Consider the following 24,394-nt stretch of genomic DNA (forward strand, 5'->3'; position numbering starts at 1 on the left):
CCAGCAAGCTCCGTACTGCTCACATCTCCAGACTGTAGGCAAGGCATCAGGATGTCAATAAAACAGCAACCATTGGCCACAGTCTTTGAGGGGTTGTGCCCAGCGCAGTCATGCCCTTTTTTATATCGATTGTCCACTCTGGGCAGGGGAAAGACATTTTAACCCTTTCCTCACACCACTTGCACCAAAGCTCTGCAGCCATACAGTCTTGCACAAGCACAATTATTGATACCGGGGTATGACAAGGGGCACTAGTTCTCTGGGAAGGGATCATGATGTCTTCCTAAGAGGAAATGTGTATATGAGGGCAGGCAAAGTATGCTAGGGTTTAGTCCACTGGGAAAAAGGATGCTCTAGGTCTCGCAGACCTGGCCCAAGCAGTCCAGGAAGCCCCAACACATCCTTGATTCTGTGCTGCCTTGCCAGCCAGGTATTAGCCCTCTCATGAGAGGGCCAGTCCACTGGAGAAGAGCAGTGGCACCATGTACTTTTGTTCTCTGTTGGACCGCACTCTCAGGAGGTAGGCCATCCAACTATATGGGTCCCGACCAGTGTTCCTTCTAACAGAAAATCCCAGACGTTGACTACAACTCCCAGCATCCTCAGCCAAAGTATGAGAGAGAGAAGAGCTGGTCTTGTGGTAGCAAGCATGACTTGTCCCCTTAGCTAAGCAGGGTCTGCCCTGGTTGCATATGAAAGGGAGACTAGAAGTGTGAGCATTGTAAGATATTCCCCTCAGGGGATGGATCCGCTCTGGGAAAAGCAGAAGGTTTCAAGTTCCCTCCCTGGCTTCTCCAAGATAGGGCTGAGAGAGATTCCTGCCTGCAACCTTGGAGAAGCCACTGCCAGTCTGTGAAGACAATACTGAGCTAGATAGACCAATGGTCTGACTCAGTATATGGCAGCATCCTACATTCCTAAAGTCCACTGCAGCTAGTGATTCTGGGAGCTCTACTCAACAACATCTGGGATTTCCTTTTACAGGGAACACTGGTCCCCACTGATCAATCCCCTTCATTAGGAAGGGGACTGATAATAAAACTGCTACTATTGTAATGCCCTTATACAAAACTATGGTGTGGCCACACCTGGATTACTGCATACAATTCTGTTCACCACATCTAAAAAAGGACATTGTAGAACTGGAAAAGGTGCAGAAGAGGGTAACCAAGATGATCAGGGGCTTTGAGCAGCTTTCTTATGAGACAAGGCTACAACACCTAGGGCTATTTAGCTTAGAAAAAAGACGACTGCGGGGAGACATGATAGAGGTCCATAAAATCATACATGGTGTGGAGAAAGTGGATAGAGAGAAATTCTTCTGCCTCTCACATAACACTAGAACCAGGAATCATCCCATGAAATTAATTGCCAGGAAATTTAGGACCAAGAAACAGAAGTACTTTTTCACACAATGCATAATCAACTTGTGGAATTCTCTGCCAAAAGATGTAGTGACAGCCAACAACCTGGATGGCTTTAAGAGGGGTTTGGATAACTTCATGGAGGGGAGGTCTATCATCGGCTACTGGTCAGAGGGCTATAGGCCACCTCCAGCTTCCAAGGCAGAATGCCTCTGAGTTGCAGGGGAGTAACAGCAGGAGGGACGGCATGCCCTCAACTCCTGCCTGTGGCTTCCAGTGGCATCTGGTGGCCCACTGTGTGGAACAGGATGTTGGACCAGATGGCCTTGGCCCTGATTCAGCAGGGCTGTTCCTATGTGGAGCTCCCAGTATCTCTGGTTAATAATAGAACTCATACTCCGTACCTTCCTCTCTCCACTCAAACATTCCAGACTTCAAAGGAGTCTGGCCCGCTTCACATGTTCGAGAGGTTTCGGGTGGGCAGAGCTGGGAACGACCGGGGATGGTTCCTACATACACAGCAAAGCAGGCCGGGCTGGGACTGGTATTGTGGCGTATGTAAATTGGCCACCATGGAGCATAATCTGCATCTGCAGATTACAGCGATCCATGTGGCTGTGAGGGGCAAAATAAGTCATGGATATGTGTTGCTGGGAAACCAGACTGTCAGAGTGGGTGCTTGGACTCTTGGTTTGTTGAAGTTGCCGGGACCTGGAAAGGTGTTGCTGGGGGACCCTTCTCTGGGGCTTTCATGGATCTAGCAACTGGGCTGAATGGCAACAGCCCTCCAGCCTGCATGCTTGTCTCCATGGGCAGGCACTCTCATGAGACAGTGGTCCTTAGGAGAAGGGAATAGGCATCTATTGCACATTCTGTTGTCACACAGGGCTCTTGAGCTCATTCCCTTTGTCCCATTGGATGGTTCCGCTCATCCTAAATAAACTTTACATGAGAAAACCACTGTAACCTTGCTGACTGTCAACGAGTTCTTATTTTGAGCTTTAAACCAGTGAGCTACAGGGGTATGTGGACATAGACATACTTGCCCAGACATTTCCATCTTGCCTGTTTTAAATGAGAAGCAATCAATATGTGGAAAGTCACAGTGCTTTGGTACTCAGATGTTGTAGCATAGAGCTGTCTCCCTCCTTTCATGCCTCCTAGAGAAACTGGGCACAAGGGACAGCTGTTTCTCTCTTCAGGCAGGCTCAACAAGAAACTATTACCTAGCAACTTTTACCATGATACCAACAAAAAAACACCTAGCAAGTGAAAAAAGCTGTTCTCAGTCAAAACTGCTCGTCACCTTCTCAAATTGCTGATGATGCATGGTTTGTAATTCTACATCTGTACATCACTGTCCTCATAACCAGTTCAACTCAAAACTTGTGTATTAGCAACAGCAATAACTTTGCATTGTGAAGCTTGGCAAGTTGACAATAGCAATGTTTACATTTGAGCATTTTCTTCTTCTTTTTGCATATTTAAATATGAGCACCTTCATTTGCACACCCACATGGATATTCACACCCAACTGTTTTAGTAATTCATAAGCACTTTCATACCGATCTTTGTCTCAATTTACACCCATAACTAATGCAGAAAAAATGTTTTGATATCAGCTCATCTTTTTATAGCTGGTAAAATTGCTCTTACATGCTCAGAAACAATACTTAAAATGGCTAATACTGTTATCATTTGGAGCAAAGAAACAGGGGGCAGGAAGCATTTAAACATCTCTCCTTTGAATTCTCCACCCAAAATCCCTCTAAACTTCTTTTCTTTTCTTAAAGCCAGCACTGAAATTCTGTTAAATTCATTCGCACATAACAATTATGAGAAAAGGTTTCATGCCTAAAGGATATATTAATAATGCAAATGGTAGAGAAGGACTAGCAAATAACAGGACAACAGTTTGAGCATCAGTACTTAATATATTATAGCACCCCACAAAAGCATTATCATAGTGGAAGAAGTGCAAGATCTCAAAAAGAATGCAAGTCCACAGTTGTTGGAACTCTTTAAGATCAAAACAGTATATGTTTCTAAAGTCGTGCACTCTGTGGCTGACAAGTACCTATCCCTTAGAACCAAACTACAAGTTATTGTAAAACAGTCTTTAAAACAGGAAATGGACCAGAAGTAGTACTTTAGAGCCTCAAACAGTAACTAGGTGGGTGTCTCACTTCAGCATGGAGTGTGGTGAGTTACTACTTTCCCTCTCCACTATTTTCTTGCCAAAAGTCACCGCCAAAGCAGCTATTTCAGGAAACAGTGATTAAAATAACGGTCGCTACCTGCTCCAGGTCATGATTTTTGGCAAGAAAGCAGCAGAGAGGCAAGGTGTTAAGTGTTTAACCATGCCCTAGCTTCTGTCAAGTAACACCCCTCACAGCTTTGGGACCTTAAAAGGACCACCTCCCATTTACTTAAGTCCTGTTGTGTTTCAAGCACTCGTTGAGATCAATTAGTTCTCCTCACAATCTGCAACAGATCATGGCTTCAGATAATTCTCTTTTGCAGAAGTGGTTGGGGCACTTGTACATTTCAATTAAAGGAGAGGTCTAAATGTAAGATAAATTTCAAGTAAGTTAATAAAAAGGTGTTTTATTATATCATGGCATTTGCTTACATACTTCAGGGTAGCTAGAAAGTAATTGTGGTGCACTACTATATCTGGTAATGTTGCACCTGGTAACCGGGTAACCTAGTAACTTTTGAGGATACCATGGACAGCCAGGAAAACAAACAAGTGGATCATAGAACAAATCAATCCAGAATTTTCACTCAAGGCACACATGACCAGGCTCAAACTATCATACTTCGGACACATTATGCGAAAACCCGGCTCCCTTGAGAAGTCCATAATGCTGGGAAAAGATGAAGGAAAGAAGACGACCAGCAGCAAGGTAGATGGAATCAATTCCGACAACAATGAATGCACCACTGAGAGACCTTAAAGCCCAAGTTGAAGACAGATAATCCTGGAGAGAATCTATCTATGTGGTCGCTAAGAGTCAACACTGAATTGATGGCACTCAATCAATCAATCGATCAATCACACCTGGTAATACTAGAATCTGTAGGGTGGGAAGCAAACAGAAGAACATTTCCTTGAGTGACAATGCCAAGTTCTGCCTGGTGGTTTCGTTCTCACTTTTGCCCAGCAAGGAAACTGAATGCTCCCTGAGGAAATGCATTGGTATGACTTACAGGTATAGCTCACAACTATCTTATGAAGGAAATGTATAAGATTCCATGGATGTTATACTGGTAGAGTGAAAAGAAGTTACCAGTAGTGACTTACACACATTTGCTGCTTGTTATATGTTTGAAACCACTCTGAGGCTATTTCCTTCTCCTAAAAGCTTCCTGCCTGCTTTCCTTCTCTTTCCAAACGGAACTTCTTTTTCTGCTCACTCATTACAGTAGCTCAACATTTCCCCCTTGAAAGCATTGCATTGCAAAACAATAACACACAATGTGCGATAATGGGATAGCCAAGACTAAGAGCCAAGAGCAGATCTGTTGTTGGTATGCTTGTGCAGTACCTGAGCTAATCCTTATATGGCAATGCTGACAGAAGGAGCATTGCTCTGATTAATGAAGGTGTTTGAACCTGTATGAGCATTTTTATTATTATTGATGATGATGATGATGCTTTTCAACAAACTGTTCTCAAAGAGGTATATATTGAAAAATGGATAAGAAGATGGCAGTTCTGTGCCCCAAAGGGCTGATAATCTAAAAAGAAACACAAGGGAGACACCAACAACAGCCACTGGAGAAATACTGTGCTGGGGATGAATAGGAACAGTTGACCCCCCTGGGCTAAATATACAAGATCCACCACTTTAAAATGTGTCTTTTTGCTTAGTCAGTAGAACTGCTGCCAGTTTATGAGTATTTTATTCCCAAATGAGATAGGACTTGCCCAGTATTACCTAGAGAGCGTCACAGCTGAGTAGAATTTTAGAGAGTGATTAATGCAAAAGAGAGGTAGGACCTAAACAAAAGTGCAACACAAATACAAAAAATAACGAATGCTAGTACCGTGAAATTTAAATACAAAGTCATATGCGGTACAATCTCATAAAAGACTAAAGGTAAAGAGATATACAATAATGGCAAGAAAGAGTCACAATGTACTGAAAGATTATACATGTAGTGCTAAAACTATAATTTGGAATCTTCCTTAGTCCAGATAAAGATCATTCAGAGAAACAGAAGTAGTCATTCTATCAAAGAGTTCACAAGATACTAAACCTATACACAAGACATGAGCTGCCTGGGTTCACCCCAAGCAGCTCGTGTAATCTGGAGCCCCAGAAGCCCTGCAGGCCCAGCCGCTTCAGTCTTGGGTAGCTCAGCTCTTCTACCCAGGGCTTTACCAAGGTATAACAAACCTATGGTTCGTTTTACTTTGGTAGGCGACCGTGTGCATGATTGCCTCCAGGGAACTAGGCTCCCTACTGGCCAACTGCCATTTTCTGTGGCGGGGGGCGGGGAGAGCTGCTGCAACACTAAGAGCAGCTGCTCTGCTCCCTGTGTACTGCATTCTGGGTCCATGAAAGACCCAGTGCGAGCTTTCCCCCTCCTGCAGGCACTCTGCCAATTGCAACCCCAGCGCGCTTGTGGGCACACACTCTGCAAAGTTCTGGGTTCTTGATGATTGTCTGCGGGGAGGCCAGTAGGAGCCTGACTCCCTGCCCACCCTCCCTACCACCCGCGTAAGAAATCGTGTGAATAGCCATTACTCTTTCTAAGGAGCAAACCTTTGCAACATATGTCAGATCTACTGGTTCTTATGTGATACTCAAGTACTTTTGAAAAGACCAAACAATGGTTCCCTTACTTCTTAATTCACCTGCTGATGGTAGATGAGTCTCCCTGTAGTCTCTCTGTAGACTCACAGGGATTTTCTTTCTTTCTTTCTTTATCTATCATATTTTTATACCCCCTGACATGTGCATCTCTAAGTGGTGTACAGAATTTAAAACATAACAAATTAAAAAACACACAGAATAAAAAGTTAAAATTTCACAAAATAAGAAATAAAAACAATCAGATAAGACAAAAACAAATTAAAATAAATAACTGGTAAATAACTAGTAGGCAATAAATAACTGGTAAATAACTAGTAGGCAATAAATAACTGGTAAATAACTAGTAGGCAATAAATAACTGGTAAATAACTAGTAGGCAATCATACAGAAAGAGGTGGCAACTTACCTTATGCACACAAGACTTTGCATTCAGAAAGAAGAGTTCTACTGTAGTTTTGTCCTTCAAAAAGGAAATGCTTTCAATATAAAACCTGAAAGTAAGGCGGAGACGTAGCTCTGTTATCTTACACTAGGTTCAAGTAATTCAAGCAGTAAACTAGTAGTAATCTGCTGTTTTGTGGTACAATATGAGGAATCAACTGAATTATGCTTCAGTTGATTTTCAAAGATAAGAAAGTCTTCTTCATGGACTGCCATAATAATGATGATTACTCAGTTCTAAAGGGTGGCATCCAGATCTTTGGCACAGCAGCAGAATATTGGCGTAAGCTCATTCTATGAATTGAAACAGAGGAGCCTTGCACACGCGGAGCTCTCTTTCCATTCATGGAAGAAGCTTCTGAGGATGGTGTGGCACTTCGCCCAAGGCCTGGATTCCAGCCAATGCATAGAAGGACTCCTGGCAAATGCATATTCATAGTATCATCAAAATCACATGGGTCGTTATGCATTGGCAGAATACCCACCAAAGAAAGCACAGCTCAGGAAAACAAAGGACTTTCCGTGAGACAGTAACAGTCTCACAGGGACAGAAAGTGCAGGTTTGAAAGCTTCCCTTGTCATATTCTGTGTTTAAAAATACAAGTTATGGTTTTTTTTTTTTTAAAAAAGGGCGACATTAATTCTACACTAATTTTTATCAAGGAGTGTGTCTATCAGTTTTTGAAATACATTAGCAAGAATTTGGTTGGTAGCGCCAACAGAAGAAAGGAGGCATAAGCTAGGCCAGAAAATATGTGAATTGTTGCACCTTTTATGTGGTAATGTCAGATCATTTTTAAAATATGCTGTTGTCTACCCTTTTTCAGGGCAGGATATACATTTCTTAAGTGGTTATATAAAATAAATAACTCGGACAACCTTGGGGCTGTAAACAGTTGTGTCAAAGAGGGTATTATTTCTTTTACATATGGACAGTATGTTATTACTACAGAATGAGCAGCCCAGTCAGAACCACAGACAGATAAGGATGTTGAAGGATATGATGAGCTTATTTCCTGTGGTCTCCTTTCGCTGTCATTGTTCAGAAGATAGTGAGACTCTCATGAACGGAATAATATGTTGGATTGCATCATGGCATATATAACGCAAGTAATTCCTGCAACTCTCTTGCCTTTGCAGATTCTTGCTATTCTAAAGGGCAGATTCTTTATTTATTTATTTATTTATTACCACCCAAAACTATGTCTCTGGGCGGTTTACAACAAAAAACAACAGGAAAGTTAAAACATTAGTTAAAACAAATAAATGACAACACAAATTAAAATATTGGTTAAAATAAATGAAGGCAAAAAGTTAAAACATTACAACAATTTAAAATTTTAAAACAATATTTAAAAAAATATTATAACTATTAAAACAGTATTTAATTAAAAGCCTGGATGAACAGATGTGTCTTTAAAGATTTTTTTTTAAAAAAATTCAGAGATGGGGAGGCTCTTATTTCGGCATGGAGTGTGTTCCAAAGCTTTGGGGCAGCAGCGGAAGAAGCCCGTCCCCGAGTAGCCACCAGACGAGCTGGTGGCTACTGCAGATGGACCTCTCCTGATGTTCTCAATGGGCAGTGGGGTTCATGACAAAAAAGACGTTCTCTTAAATAATCAGGGCCCAAGACGTCTAGGGCTTTATAGGTTATAACCAGCACCTTGTATTTTGCCTGGAAAATTATCAGCAGCCATTAGCTGATGCGTTATGAAGGCACACAAAAGGTTTCATACAAAAGGCTACTCTAATAGCACATGTATACATTGAGCCCTTTCTCACGATCAGGGACCTTGGCAGGAGGGTTAGTGGAGAGGAAGGCTATAGAACAGGGTTTCTCAACGTGTGGGTCCCCAGATGTTATTGGACTTCAACTCCCATAATCCCTAGCCCCAGTGGCCTTTGGTTGGGAATTATGGGAGTTGAAGTCCAGTTATATCTGGGGACCCACATGTTGAGAATCCCTGCTATAGAAGCTTGTGGGGATCCCACAATGCATTGTATGAGTGCATGATGCATTGTAGATATCCCCCACCCCCAGCAATGGACAGGCACCCCTCAGTATCTCAGCACCAGCTGAAAGCAGCTGGTGCTGACACATGGTCAGTTAAACAGGGTTAAGGGAGTGCTCCCTCCCTTAACCTCATTTAACAGCCAGGCTTCATAGCCAGGTCTGCTGCCGAGGGGCTCCTGGAGGTTCTCACAGGCAGCCAAGCCTGGGCTTGGCTGCCTTAGCACTGTCTTGGCTGCTCATGAGAACAGCCACCTAGTATTTTATTCTTTGGCTGTGTTTACTGGGTTTTCCTTCAAATAGCTACAAGTCTATACCCCCTTTCAGACAATCCTTTTCCGATATACAGGAACGTGTGGAAGGGCACAGGGCCAGACTTCTACTGTTGCTCATCTACTGGACATGCCCCTAGAGCCTGCTTGCCCAGCATAATGTCTGAAAGGGAAGGATCTTTTGTATTAATCTCAGGGGATGGGTTCAGGAAGTGGATTCTCGCGTCTTTCCTCCACATGTTTGCTCTACATGAGTAGGCTAGGGTTGTGCACAAAACCGGCTTGGCCGGTTTGGTTCGAATTTGAACCAGTTTCGAACCAGGGTGGGTAGGTTTAGTTTTGGTTTTGCTCGAACTCCACCTGGTTCGATTCTAATTCAAACCCAATTCGAACTGGTTCTAAAAGGTTCTACATAGGGTAGAATGGGGACCCAAACTGGCCCATTACTCCCTATGCAGAGCACCTAGGGGCACAAACCCGGGGTGGGTGGTAGGCATCCACTGAACCCCAAAGCAATCGGACACTCCTGTGATTATTAATGATTTTTAAAAAGTTTTTTTGGGGAAATTTTTTCATTTCTCCCATAGGGAAAAAAGGGGATTTGAGGATGCCTCAGTCCCCCCGTTAGGGGGTGCCTGGGCACCCCAAAGTGGGTCTGGGGGCACAGCAGGTTGTGCCAGTATGGTGTTTTGTTTTGTTTTAAAAAAGATTTTAACCTGTTTCAATGTAATTGTCACATTGTGTGTGACCTTAATTGCTGTAAACTCTCTGAGTTCTGAGTTCACATCAATTAAGGTCACACACTGTACTACTTATGAATGGGGGAGGAACTCCTATTCATTCCACTGAAAAAGGATAATTTCTAAATATATAGATTTAAAATAAACCATGAATCCCACCGACTTGGGGCTGCCTGGCGGGAGTTGTGGCACAACCTACCATGCCCCCAGACCCACTTTGGGGTGCCTAGGCACCCCCCCAAAGGGGGGGGAATGGCACGTCCTCAAATCCCCATTATTCTCTATGGGAGAAATGCAAAAATTGAAAAAATCTTCAAAAAAAATCATTAATAATCACAGAAGTGTCTGAATGATTTGGGGTTTGGTGGGTGGTAGGCACCCCTGGGTGCCTATCACCCACCCTGGGTTTGTGCCTCTAGGTGCTCTGCATAGGGAATAATGGGCAAGTTCGAGTTCCCATTATACCCTATAATCGTAGGAGTGTCCAATTGCTTTGGGTTTTGGGTGGTAGTTGGCACCCATGGGTGGGTCACAAGTTAAGTTAAACCCGTTTGAATAGAACCAGGCACTGTTTGGTTTGAATTCAGACCAGCATTGCCAATTCAATGCCCTGTTTGGTTTGAGTTCAAACCAGTTCAAATTCAAACCTGTTTGCACATCCTTACAGTAGGCAAGCAGAAAAGGGCATACAGTTAAGCAACGACTATAGGCACTTTTCTATATATAAGAAATCTTTTATGATGGGGTAACTGAAGGAGTGCTTAACTTGCGACCCACCAAGAAAAACTAAGCCTCTTCTCCATACTATTTCTGAAGTACCCAGCAAACAGGTAAAACAGAGGGTTTATTAAGTTCTTGGAGGTGTACCATCATATCTAACTCATGTCCAGTTTGGCAGATCACAAGCTGTGCAGGCCTACTTTAGTTCAATGCAAGGGTACTCAGTAACTACCTCAGGGTAAATGCTAAAAAAAAAAAATAAAGAAATTAATTAATGCAGTCCAGGCACACTCACATGAATTTCCCATTGTTCATATTGGGTTTCTATTTCTGGTTCTATATTGGATTTCCATTACGTCCCATACTTTCAACGTGTGTGTGTAGTGGTTCTCTTCATAAAGGAGAATGGAAACTTCATGCATGTAGGGTTATGGATCACTCCTAGTGTTACACAATATTCCTGAAGGGAACATTATGGGCATGCTTATTAAATGTGTGTTTATACTGAAGAAACGTATTAGAGACATTGCTATATTTGGCATTTTGAGAAATGACATTGAGAAGTTTAAATAAAGAATCAAAGCATGACAAGGCAGGCTATGTCAGGAAGTGATAGGGATGCAAGCATGACATCAGTGCTCATACATAGGTCATCATATGAAAAACCGAAGAAAGAACCTGTCTGGTTGTGGGTTTTCAATTAGCTCATGAAGGAAAATTGAACATCAAGTTATTGCTTACTATTTCAAATTCCATATTCCTGATTTTTCCCCACCACTATATGTGTATGCAATAATTACTAACCTGACTGCAAAATACAAAGTTGCTGGACCAGGTTTCTTGGGCAAGTCATGATCCAGAACTCTGTGCTCTAGCTGTAGCCAGACATTCTGACCTCTGAAATAATAAAAAGAGCGTTAGAGAAAAGAAAGAGTATTGTAGGCTTGGTTCAGAATAGTGGAGCATATCTTTCAAGTACATAAACCATTCAAGCTAGAGAAAGTTGTCTGTGTCAATGTTTCGATCCTATTGTGCTCTGTTTTGAGATTTCTTTAATCTTACCTAGGACCAATTAACAAAAGCAAGTGCAGGGGATGACAGCTGTCATGCCCGTAACTGGTTCAGCTCATGGCAGGACAGGTAGAAGCCGGCATGGGCTTACTGAAGGTTGCTAGTGTCATAGGTTCAGATGGTCATGAAGGGGCTGAATTTGCATATGTGGTGAAATGGCTGTGTGACTGCTTTACCTAGTGCTCAAGTTCAGGCCTCCCATTGGAGCTTTTAATTGTATAATAGCCAACACACTTTCAGAAGGCTCTTCAAAGTGCAGAGATTTTTTATAATTAGAATTTGGGTCCACAGTAAAGCAATCACCATCTACTTCACAGTGCTCCAAATCAGCTGATATTTGTTCAGCATTGTGCAGATCAGTCAGAAGCCAAAATATGAAATTCACGTCAAATCTCATTCATTTATGAATAGTAATAGGGCTCTTTTTTTCCAATCGGTGTTTAACGCTTGGTTCATCCATGGTTGCCCCAGTCAGGGACTGTTTTTGTTAAGTCCAGACTCCAAGATTTCAAAATTACATTGATGGGTGGGAATGTTAATAGGAATTAGACATAGCAGATAAAGATTAGGCATGGGTCAACCTTGTGTGGATGGGTGAGTTATATTACATTGAATCTGATAACTTTCTGACCAAGAATAAAGACTAACATAATATAAAATGTCACAGCAGGTTCTTCAAGTGCAACGTGAACTTGCTTCAGCCCAGCTGTGCAATGTGAATGATATCTCAGTAAACTGTATGCTGGTTCAGCCATATGTTTTGTCCTTGCCCTCATGCTGCAGGCAAACTGACTAAAGCATCGTGTGCATGTTTCCCACCATTATCAAAACATTCATTGCCTCATTTACTTTTTAAAGCATTGAATTAATTTTAAATTCAAAACTGTTCTGGGGATTGAAGGGAGATTTCGTAGTGACAGTACAAGTACTAGCCAATAAGCACCATCTACAGACTGCTTCTGTAGTCTTTAGGGAGGAGAGCTAGTCTTGTGGTAGCAAGCATGAACTGCCCCCTTTGCTAAGCAGGATCTGTCCTGGTTTGCATTTGGATGGGAGACTACATGTGCAAGCACTGTAAGCTATTCCCCTTAGGGGATGGGGCCGCTCTTGGAAGAGCATCTGCATGTTTGCATGCAGAAGAGGTTCAAAGTTCTCTCCCTGGAACCTCCAAGATAGGGCTGAGAGAGACTCCTGCCTTCAGCCTTGGAGAAGCCACTGCCAGTCTGAGTAGACAATACGGAGCTAGATGGACCAAGGGTCTGACTCAGTATAAGGCAGCTTCCTATGTTCCTACTGCAACTTGCAGGATCCTTTCTTCTTCTTCTCCAGATCTTGACAATGGAGAGGAAATGTAAGGTCAGGCTGAATGTATTGGGGACATTTCCTAAACAGGTCTACTATTCTAAAAATTTACCTCAGCTTCAGTGTTAAGAATCGTGTGCAATTTCAAATTTTGCTAGCCTGCATGTCTAATATAGTTGGTATGAACTTGACATTTTGGGATCCTACTTTCCATTTTTTCCTTTCAGCCTCACATCAGCCATCCTTAAAACTAAGCTCAAAGGAAATAAACTGTTAGGCAATGTAGTGTCAACTGGAATTGATCTGTTACTCCTCTAGTGCTCTGTACAATTGCCCTCAGAGTGATAATTCTTTTTGCATTTCTTCATACAGAATTCCATATCTGAATTGTAGAAAACAAAAAATGTTCTTGTTTCTGATCAAAAAAATTAATTGTAAACCAACCACTATTTTCCCTTTTCACAGCTGAATTTTATAATGGCCTGTAATGAAGTCATGGGAGAATCTGTGCAGAGGGCAAGTCCTTACAGAGAGAAACCACTCCTTCACAAACAACATGCATTATTGACCATCAGGTCACTGACTAAACAGAATTTGTGTCACAAAGTCCTTGCCACAAGCATAGTTTGCTCTGTGGGTTGTGCAGGAGAGAAATACATGCAGAGCTACAAACTGCTGCTACCAGTGAACTCGGGGATAAGTTCTAATGGAAAAGAACTTGACTGCCCTCTGGAGGTTGGAAGCACATGCTCGAAATCCTGCCACACACAGAACTATGTTGAAAGGAACAGATTAATACAATGTAACAACAACATGTTGTAGGTCATTTCTGTAAAACCCAAGAAGCAATTCTGACAAGATCATCAGGTAGAAATATTTCTAGGAGGAAAAAAGAATTTTCATCACAATGTTCTGCGTGAAAAAAACATCTGTAAACAGAAGTACAAAGATGGTTATACAAGGAAAACATTTTCCAATCATGGAAAGACAGAGATGGAGAAAAAAGCCTCTGTTTTCCAGGAAGACTTCCCCAAGTGGAAACAGCCAAAAATATACTGATGACAACATAGAAACCCTCAGAGAGCAGTGGTGATAACACCCAATAGGGAAAACATTTCACAGGAAATCCAGCAGTCTTATAGCAAGAAGTGTAATACATGTGTAACAAAAGCCTGACAACTGCAAATCTGAGTAAAGATTCAGAATGAAGAAGGAGCCGCAGAGGATGCTCAACCCTTTCCTTTCCTGCTGCTTCCCTGCTCCACACTCCCCACTCAAACAGCTTCTCTTTCATAACTGCAAAGTTCAAAATGTGTATGTTGGGAAAGGCAAGCATGCATTTAGAACTCTGCAGGGGGAAAGGAAAAAAATGATTTGGGGAGCAGAATTTGGAGCAGAGAAGCAGTGGGCATGGAAAAGGTCAAGCAACCTCTCCCACTTCACCTCCCAAATTTTCAGTTCCCTAGGAAAAACAGCTGCCTGGTTTTGCCACATGTATATATGAGTAATGTGTACTTCTGTACTCTTAGCAGGAATACCCGAAGACAGACACAACTGCAGGAGAAGAATAATTATCTGCAGGTGAAGAGTAAGCAAGAATAACCAATAACTTGTGCCTCATTACATGATGGCATCTTGAGTTGGTGTTTCACTAGCTGGTTCCAGCTATGTTGGAATCATTTCATGAAAGGAAGGGGTGTGATTTGTAAAGATATTTGGGTCTGTGAAAACTGCCCTGTACCTAACTCTTTGGACTTGCATATACAGTGGGTATTGAAAAGAATCACCCCCTTCGATAGACCTTAAATTCTGGTTCCCTTACATCCTGAAATGAAAACACAAAGAAAATTCCCTTCACCAGCTGTACTTATCCAATGCAACCTATAACATCCAACTGAAAAACATCACAATTACAGTCCAGAAAAAGTGTCAGAAATAAAAAACAAGAATTACTGAGATTGAAATAGGATCAACCCCCCCCCATGTCAATATTTTGTTGAACCACCTTTTGCTCTAATAACAGCCTTGAGTCTGTTGGGATACTTCTCTGTCAACCTTGCACATCTAGACGGAGCAATATTTGCCCACTCCTCCATACAGAACTGTTCAAGTTCGGTCACATTGGATGGTAGGTGTTGGTGGACTGCTATCTTCAAATCTCCCCACAGATTTTCTATGGGATTTAGGTCTGGGCTCTGACTGGGCCACATGAGGACGTTCACTTTTTTCTCCTTCAGCCTGTGTGGTCAATTTTGCTGTGTGCTTTGGATCGTTGTCATGTTGAAAGGTGAATCTTCTGCCCATCCTCAACTGTCTGGCAGAGGGTAGCAGGTTTTCTTCCAGAATCTGACGGTATTTTGCCCCATCCATTTTTCCTTCTACCCTAACGAGAGCCCCAGTCCCTGAGGCAGAGAAACACCCCCACAACAGGATGCTGCCACCTCCATGCTTCATTGTAGGTATGGTTTGTTGTGGAAAAAAATGTGGCTTGTTCGGGAGGGTTGCAAGGAGAAAGTCACTTCTCAAGAAAGGCCACATTAAAGGTCATTTGAGCTTTGCCGGAAGGCACCTTGAAGATTCTGATGCCAAATGGAAAAAGGTCTTATGGTCAGATGAGACCAAGATTGAACTATTTGGCCTCAACACCAAACAGTACACCTGGCGTAAATCCAACGCAGCTCACCATCCACAACACACCATACCTACAGTGAAGCATGGAGGAGGCAGCATCCTGTTGTGGGGGTGTTTCTCTGCCTCAGGGACTGGGGCTCTCGTTAGGGTAGAAGGAAAAATGGATGGGGCAAAATACCATCAGATTCTGGAAGAAAACCTGCTACCCTCTGCCAGACAGTTGAGGATGGGCAGAAGATTCACCTTTCAACATGACAATGATCCGAAACACACAGCAAAACTGACCACACAGTGGCTGAAGGAGAAAAAAGTGAATGTCCTCATGTGGCCCAGTCAGAGCCCAGACCTAAATCCCATAGAAAATCTGTGGGGAGATTTGAAGATAGCAGTCCACCAACACCTACCATCCAATGTGACCGAACTTGAACAGTTCTGTATGGAGGAGTGGGCAAATATTGTTCCGTCTAGATGTGCAAGGTTGATAGAGAAGTATCCCAACAGACTCAAGGCTGTTATTAAAGCAAAAGGTGGTTCAACAAAATATTGACATGGGGTGTGTGTGTGTGATCCTTTTTCAATCTCAGTAATTCTTGTTTTTTATTTCTGACACTTTCTGGACTGTAATTGTGATGTTTTTCAGTTGGGTGTTATAGGTTGCATTGGATAAGTACAGCTGGTGAAGGGAATTTTCTTTGTGTTTTCATTTCAGGATGTAAGGGAACCAGAATTTAAGGTCTATCGAAGGGGGTGATTCTTTTCAATACCCACTGTATGCCCCTTGGGTTGGAGGCCTTGGTCAGACTTGGGGTTATGCTTCAACACACAAGTCAGACAGTGGCCCACTGAGATAGGTATATGCCACCTCATACATTGATGGATATGTAGACTGATATCAGTTTCACTCTCCAGACAGTCCTCAGAGAGTCAGTCATTTGTTGAAATTTTATTTATTTATTTATTTATTTTTGCATTTTTATACCGCCTTTCGTTAAAATATAGCCCCAAGGCGGTTTACAAAAGTTAAAAACATACAATAAAAACACAATAAAAACAACATGCTAAGAGTATAAAAACATATAAAAACAGGCATAAAACAATACAAGAAATAAAAACACCCAGAAGCAGCAGTAAAAACGATTATGTAAAAGCCTGGGTAAAAAGCCAAGTCTTTACAAGCTTTCTAAAAGCCATGATGGAGTCCGAGGAGCGAATGACCACTGGGAGAGCATTCCAGAGTCTGGGGGCAGCAACAGAGAAGGCCCTGTCCCGAGTGCACGACAGCCGGGCCTCTCTCATTGTCGGCACCCGGAGCAGGGCCCCCTCAGATGTCCTCGTCAAGCGGGCAGCAACCCTTGGGAGCAGGTGGTCCCTCAAATACCCTGGGCCCAAACCGTTTAGGGCTTTAAAGGTCAAAACCAGCACCTTGAATTGGACCCGGAAACGAACCGGTAGCCAGTGCAGCTCTTTCAAAATGGGGGTGATATGTTCCCAACGGGCAGCTCTGGATAACACCCTCGCTGCCGCGTTTTGCACTAGCTGCAGTTTCCGGATATTCTTCAAGGGCAGCCCCACGTAGAGCGTGTTACAGTAATCCAGCCGCGACGTGACTAAGGCGTGGGTAACTGTGGCCAGATCTGCCTTCTCGAGAAAGGGACGCAGCTGGCGCACCAGCCGAAGCCGTGCAAAGGCACCCCTGGCCACCGCCTCCACCTGAGCTTCCAAGAGCAGAGCCGGGTCCAGTAGTACCCCCAAGCTGCGTACTTGTTCCTTCAAGGGGAGTGCAACCCCATCCAGAACTGGTAAAATCTCCACATCCCGATTGGCTCTCCTACTGACCAACAGCACCTCCGTCTTATCCGGATTCAATTTCAGTTTGTTAGCCCACATCCAACCCATCACGGCCTCCAGTCCCCGGTTCAGGACATCCACCGCCTCCCTAGGATCAGATGACAAGGAGAGATAGAGCTGAGTGTCATCCGCATATTGCTGACAACTCAGTCCAAATCCCCGGATGACCTCTCCCAGCGGTTTCATGTAGATGTTAAACAGCATGGGGGACAAGACCGAACCCTGCGGGACCCCACAGGCCAACGGCCACAGGGCCGAGCAGTAGTCCCCCAGCACCACCTTCTGGACCCTCCCCTCAAGAAAGGACCGGAACCACTGCAACGCAGTGCCTCCGATTCCCATACTCGAGAGGCGGCCCAGAAGGATACCATGGTCGATGGTATCGAACGCCGCCGAGAGGTCCAGCAGAACCAACAGGGACGCACTCCCCCTGTCTAGTTCCCGGTGTTGTATTTATTAACACAAATAAAGACATAGCAAAGGTACAGCAAGTGGAAAGAAGACTTGGTTATTTCATTTAACTTTCACCTAAGGCTACATTATTACTTATCAAATAGCAAATAATTTCAGAACAGGCAAAGTTGTTCTTTGGCTACAGGCAAAATAGCAGTTTTAAAATACTTGTACATACTTACGTGTCATCTATAAATGTTATCCCAAAATACTCCTTTTCTTTGAGGTTGAAATGTGAAGCCACTAGATCCAACAATTCCCGGGACAAAAGTTTAGGCTATTGAAAAGAATGGCATTAATTATGTGATAATAAATTCCCTGGGACAAAAGCTTAAAAGTGTGAGTGGCGGGGCACAAGGGTTTATCTGAGTGATAGATTCATCCTATAACACACACAACTGTTTAAAATCTATCACCAGTTGTTTGTAACTGTTTTTCTCCGCCTCCCACCCCCAATGAGTTGACTAAGCACTAAGATGCTTTAAAACAATTCACTTAAAATTACTCCCTAGCTCTCAGGACTAAAATCAATACAGAAGAGGTATATTTTTTAATACTATCAAAGCATACCACCACCACCACCCTGGCAATAGTCAATGTGAAACTGAGCTACAGCACAGTGGGTGACATGAAGCACAATGTGTTCCCGATCTTACTAAAGTATTTACACAAATATAAGATTACCCTGAATTTAAGACAACCCCTTTTAAAAATAAAGATTAAATACAGGTTATACCCCTATTTACCCAAATGGAAGAGGACACAGAATTTAAGATGACCTCCCAATTAGGGGTGTACATGGACTGGTAGCGGCAATTCAGTCCAAATTAGAATCGGCTGGGCCGGTCAAACTGACAAACCAGCTCGAACTGGTTCACAATTGAACTACTCAAACTGACTCAGTTCGCGGCTGACCAGTTCAATCGCAAACCGGTTATGCACATTCCTACCCCCAATTTCTAACATCAAAGAACTCTTGTGCAATAGCACAAGTGCAGGAGCACAGGAGGAGTTATGCAAGGGGTGCTGTTGCATGCCCATACACCCTACCTACACATGCACTTGGTTAGGCAGAATGTCAGCCAGTTATTCACTTGCATGCTGCTGAAATCTCTCCCCCCCCACCTGCCCCCCAGGCTTCTATATTGGTGCATCCACGGCTTTTTAAAACTGAATGCCCTCTCGGAGTCAGTGAAATACCACTTAACTGAAATGGAGGAGAAGGATATTTGCCTAAAACAATACCGTAACGACATTATAATATATTCAGACTGCCAGAAATGCTTACAAATGTTTACAAAGAGCTTCTCACCTGAACCAGCAGCTCCAACTTTCTGTCATCCAGGAGCTGTATCTGGCAGTGTCTCCCTTCTGCCATCTGCAAAGCAAGAGACACATCATTAGCAGTTAAATGAAAAAGGGCCCTAATCACTTCACATAGATGCATCAAACAACTGTTATGTATTCTAAGTTGGGGGATGGTCCATTAACAAACTATCTAGATCTATCTCTGTGTGTGTATATACACACAAATATATGGCTTGAACTTCTCAAATACACGCCATTCAAATGTTAAGAACACTGTATGCAACTTATTCTGAAGAACATCAATGTAGCATATTATGTACAGTACTACTGATAAGTTGTTTTATCAGTTCACTCCGTGATGTCATTCATTTTTATGTCATAATTGTTTTTCCAGCTTAGGCCTATACGAAGGTTTTAAAATCACACACATCTGTTCCACTGAGACAGTCTGAGTGATCTGAATGATTTATTTATGAGGTGTTTGTGTATGTATGTGTGTGTACACACACACACACACACCCAAGACTCCTCCTGACTGGAATAATTATGCCACTTTATGTGGAAAAAATTAATAAATTAAATAAGTAGCTGTTAAGGAAATGCAGTGCAGCCTAGAATATTAAGTCAACAATCCTATGCATACTTATGTGGTAGGTAGTACATTCCCCAGAAATCGATGGAGCTTACTTTCGAGTAATTGTACATAGAGTGCCAGACTGAGGGGTCAAGTGAGCTGGGTAGTCACCAAGAGTGCCTACCTGAGAGGGGTGCTGAGGTGTGGCTTACACAAGCCACACAACTTGGCAAATAAAGTAACCATGGGGGAGGGTGTGTGCCAAAGGCACTTCTCACTCAGGGGTATTTATCCCAGGGCTGGCCCTGAGTACATATATTATTACTATTATTTCTTGTTTACACAGTCAGACAGGTGTTATTGACTGCTTTGTTTTATCCAGACATCGAGTCCTTCCCAAGGACCTGCGATGGCTGAATTTTATTATCAATTATTGTTGCTGTTATTATTATAGATATCGTCGCAGAAAATAGGCTGTTCCCAGTAAAGTTGTTTTTTGTAATTGGCTGATGGTGATTTCTGTGGCCCCTATGGTGTTGAGGTGCTCTTCAAGTTGTTTTGGAATTGCACCTAGGGTGCCAATTACCACTGGGATTATTTTGGTCTTTTTCTGCCACAGCCTTTCAATTTCAATTTGTAGATCTTTGTATTTGGTGATTTTTTCTATTTCTTTTTCTTCTATTCTGCTATCCCCTAGTATTGGGTATTGCTATGTCGATTATTTTGACTTGGTTTTCTTTCTTCTCAACTACAGTTATATCTGGTGTATTGTGTGGCAGATGTTTGTCTGTTTGTAGTTGGAAGTCCCATGATATTTTTACATCTTCATTTTCTTCAACTTTTTCAATTTTATGGTCGCACCAATTTTTGGCTACAGGTAGCTTGTATTTTTTGCAGATGTTCCAGTGTATCATCCCTGCTACCTTGTCATGTCTTTGTTTGTAGTCAGTCTGTGCGATCTTTTTACAACAGCTGATTAGGTGGTCCACTGTTTCCTCTGCTTCTTTACAAAGGCAGCACTTGCTGTTTGTTATGGATTTTTCGACTTTTGCTCTTATTGCATTTGTTCTTAGTGCCTGTTCTTGTGCACCCAGTATTAAACCCTCTGTTTCATTCTTCAAGTTGCCATTCTTAAGCCATTGCCAGGTCTTGGTGATGTCTGATTTTCCATTGATATTGTGCAAATATTGACCATGCAGTGCCTTGTTTGTCCATTTTTCTGCTCGGTTCTTGACTTGTTCTTTCTTGTAGTCCTGCTTTGTTTCATTGGTGTTGAATAGTTTCTCGTTCTTGACCATTTGAAGTGCATCTTCTTCACTGTCCTTGATATATTCTTCAAAGCTTCTTTTCTCCTCCTCTACTGTTTGATGGACTTGCAGCATTCCTCTTCCAGCTGAGCTGCAAGGGAGGTATAGCCTATCTGTACCGGGTATAGATAGGCTATACTGCGGGTGTGCAGAGCATGATTGATGGCCATTATTTTCCTGGTCTTACGATCTAGCGTCTCTAGCTCTGCCTGGGTCCAGTCTATTATTCCTGCAGTGTATCTGATAACAGGTATAGCCCAGGTGTTTATGGCTTGTATAGTGTTCCCGCCATTGAGTTTGGACTTGAGGATTTTTTCTAACTCTCCTGATTTATTCACTTCCAATTTTTCTTCTAACTTCAGAGTGTGCAATGTTATCACCCTGGAGAATGCCCAAGTATTTGTAATGTTCTTTCTCTTCCAGGTTCTTGATGTTGCTTCCATTGGGCAGTTCTATTCCTTTTGTTTTTCTTATTTTCCCTCTGTTCATTATTAATGCAGCACACTTGTCTAGTCCAAACTCCATTGCTATATCGCTACTGAATATACGAACAGTGTTTCGCAGTGATTCGACTTCTGACTGGGACTTTCCATACAACTTCAGATCATCCATGTACAGCAGATGGTTGATTTGACTTGATGTTTTAGATGTTTGGTATCCGAGGCCTGTTTTGTTTAGTATTTGTGAAAGTGGAGTCATGGCAATTACAAACAACAGAGGGGATAGTGAGTCCCCCTGGAAAATGCCTCTTCTAATGCTAACCTGTCCAGTGTCTCGCCGTTGATTGTTAAATGTGTATTGCACATGTTCATTGCTTTTTAAATAAATATCTGAATGTTTTTGCTGACACCAGTTGTTTCTAAACATCTTAGTATCCATGTGTGAGGCAATGAGTCAAAGGCTTTCTTGTAGTCAATCCATGCAACACTTAGATTGGTTTTTCTTCTCTTGCAGTTTTCTAAAATCATTTTGTCAATCAGCAGCTGGTCTTTTGTGCCTCTGGTGTTCGGGCAATTTCCTTTGCGTTCAACTGGAAGCTGTTGGCTAGTTAATAAGTGTTGCATCACTTCATCTGCTATTATTGCAGTTAATCAATTTGAACATGGTTGGCAGGCAGGTTATCGGTCTATAATTACTTGTAACGTCACCTTTTGCTGGGTCTTTCATGATGAGATGAGTTTTCCCAGTTGTTAGCCATTGTTCGATATCACTTCCTTGCAAAATGTGATTGAACTGTTTTGATAGTTGTTTATGAAGGCTTGTTAGTTGTTTAAGCCAAAAGCCATGCAGTTTATCGTCACTTGGTGCAGTCCAATTTTTGATTTTCTTTGCTCTTTCACTTATTAATTCTGGTGTTATTATCAGAACTTGCATTTCTTGGTTACATTTTTCGACCTCTTTCACCCACCCTGCTTTTTTATTATAATCTATTGGATTGTCCCATAATTTCCCCCAGAATCGCACTGTTTCTTCTTTATTTGGTGCTTCTATGTTTCTTGCTGTTTCTCCTTCTATGCTTTGGTAGAAACGTATCTGATTCGATTGTAATTGGAGATTCTGCCTGTGTTGTGTAATTTTGGCTTCGTATCTGCTAATCTTTTTTGACACTGCTGTTATTTGCTGCTTTATTATTTCCAGGACTCTCTAATTTTCCTTGAATCTAGATGGTATTTTTGGATCAGATACTGTTTGGTGTTTTCATTCTTCAGCTTTTGTCTTTCATATCTTTCAATTTACTAGCATCTGATCTAAGCCTGGCAATTTTATTTTCTAATCTAATCTTCCATTTAGGTGATGTACTATTCTCTTTTTTTTACAGGTCCACTGATCTTATATGCAAGCTCTTGTGGTGTTGTTGTTGTTGCTGCACTGTACATTAGTTGGTTTGTTTCTTGCAAATTATTATTGCAAGTGCAGAAATAATATTAATAATAATTATTATTATTATTTACATATATAAAGCGCCCCATCCAGAGGCTCTGGGCGGTGTACAACAGCATTTAAAAGCTATAAAAACACACAATTGAAAACATATTAAAAACAATATAAAAACAATTCAAAAACAATTAAAACCATTTAAAACTAATTAAAATACTTTTAGAAAACAACAACACTTTACAAGCCTTGGAAGGCCAGGCCAAACAAATAAGTTTTTAGGGCTCTCTTAAAGGCCAACAGTGAGCCTAAACTGCGGATATCTGCTGGGAATGCATTCCATAGACCAGGAGCAGCTACAGAAAAGGCCCGGTTCCAAGTCGCCACCAGATGTAGTGGTGATAACTGGAGACGGACCTCTCTAGATGACCTCAACGAGCGATGGGGATCATACTGAAGAAGGCACTATCTAAGGTAACCCGGACCCAAGCTGTTCAGAGCTTTAAAGGTAATAACCAGCACTTTGTATTTCACCCAGAAACATATCGGCAGCCAGTGCAACCATTTTAAAACAGGCATAATATGGTCTCTCCGGGCTACCCCAGAGACCAATCTGGCTGCCGCATTTTGAACTAACTGAAGTTTCCAAACTATGTACAAAGGCAGTCCCACGTAGAGCGCATTGCAGTAGTCGAGCCTGGAGGTTACCAGCTGATGCGCCACTGTTTTGAAATCATTATCTTCAAGGAATGGACTCAGCTGTCGAATCAGCTGAAGCTGAGAGAAAGTGTTCCTGGCCATAGCCTCCACCTGAGATACCATGGTGAGGCCTGGATCCAAGAGCACTCCCTAGCTGAGTACCTGTTCCTTCTGGGGGAGTGTGACCCCATGTAGCACAGGAAGATCTAACTCATCCCCTAAAGTCCGATCCCCCACAATGAGCACCTCCGTCTTGCTTGGATTCAGCTTCAATTTGTTATCCTTCATCCAGCCCATTACTGCCTGTGGCAGGCATTTAGGGAGTGAATGCCATTTCATGATGATGATGATGATGATAAATAGATTTGGGTGTCATCAGCATACTGATAACACCCTGCACCAAATCTCCTGATGACCTCACCCAGCGGTTTCATGTAAATATTAAAAAGCATTGGTGACAGAATGGAGTCCTGAGGGACTCCATATAATAGCTCCCGTTTTAGAGAGGAACTGTCACCAAGCTCCACTATCTGGAATCTGCCTGAGAGATAGGAGCAGAACCAATGCAAAGCAGTGCCTCCTATCCCCAACTCCCCCAGGCAATCCAGAAGGATACCATGGTCGATAATAGTGAATGCTCCTGAGAGATCCAAAAGAACCAACAGAGTTACACTCCCTCTGTAGATTCCCCGGTAAAGGTCATCCATCAGGCCAACCAAGGCAGACTCAACCCCATAGCCCGCTCTAAAGCCAGTTTGAAATGGGTCTAGATCAGGGCTGCTCAACTTCAGCCCTCCTGCAGATGTTGGCCTACAATTCCCATAATCCCTAGCTATTGGCCACTGTGGCTGGGGATTATGGGAACTGTAGTTCAAAAACAGCTGGGGGGCCTAAGTTGAGCAGGCCTGGTCTAGATAATCGATTTCCTCCAAAACCGCCTGGAGCTGGATAT

The 24,394-nt window shown here is 42.5% G+C and overlaps 1 protein-coding gene across 11 annotated transcripts in view; it reads right to left on the minus strand.

Annotated features, from left to right (window-relative positions):
- FRMD4B (FERM domain containing 4B) overlaps positions 1–24,394 on the minus strand; it is a 393,137-nt gene that overhangs the window by 161,370 nt on the left and 207,373 nt on the right. For 10 of the 11 annotated variants that reach the window (XM_053298157.1, XM_053298156.1, XM_053298158.1 and 7 more), the window contains 4 exons: positions 18,992–19,057; positions 17,862–17,956; positions 11,179–11,271; positions 6,597–6,681 (listed from right to left, as the gene is read on the minus strand). In XM_053298157.1, the coding sequence (XP_053154132.1) occupies positions 6,597–6,681; positions 11,179–11,271; positions 17,862–17,956; positions 18,992–19,057 (339 nt within the window). Of the gene's footprint in view, positions 1–6,596; positions 6,682–11,178; positions 11,272–13,653; positions 13,692–17,861; positions 17,957–18,991; positions 19,058–24,394 lie in introns of those variants that run through there. The other variant, XM_053298163.1, reaches the window with a different exon arrangement.

Source organism: Hemicordylus capensis, chromosome 2 (assembly GCF_027244095.1).
Source record: "Hemicordylus capensis ecotype Gifberg chromosome 2, rHemCap1.1.pri, whole genome shotgun sequence".
Taxonomy (NCBI): domain Eukaryota; kingdom Metazoa; phylum Chordata; class Lepidosauria; order Squamata; family Cordylidae; genus Hemicordylus; species Hemicordylus capensis.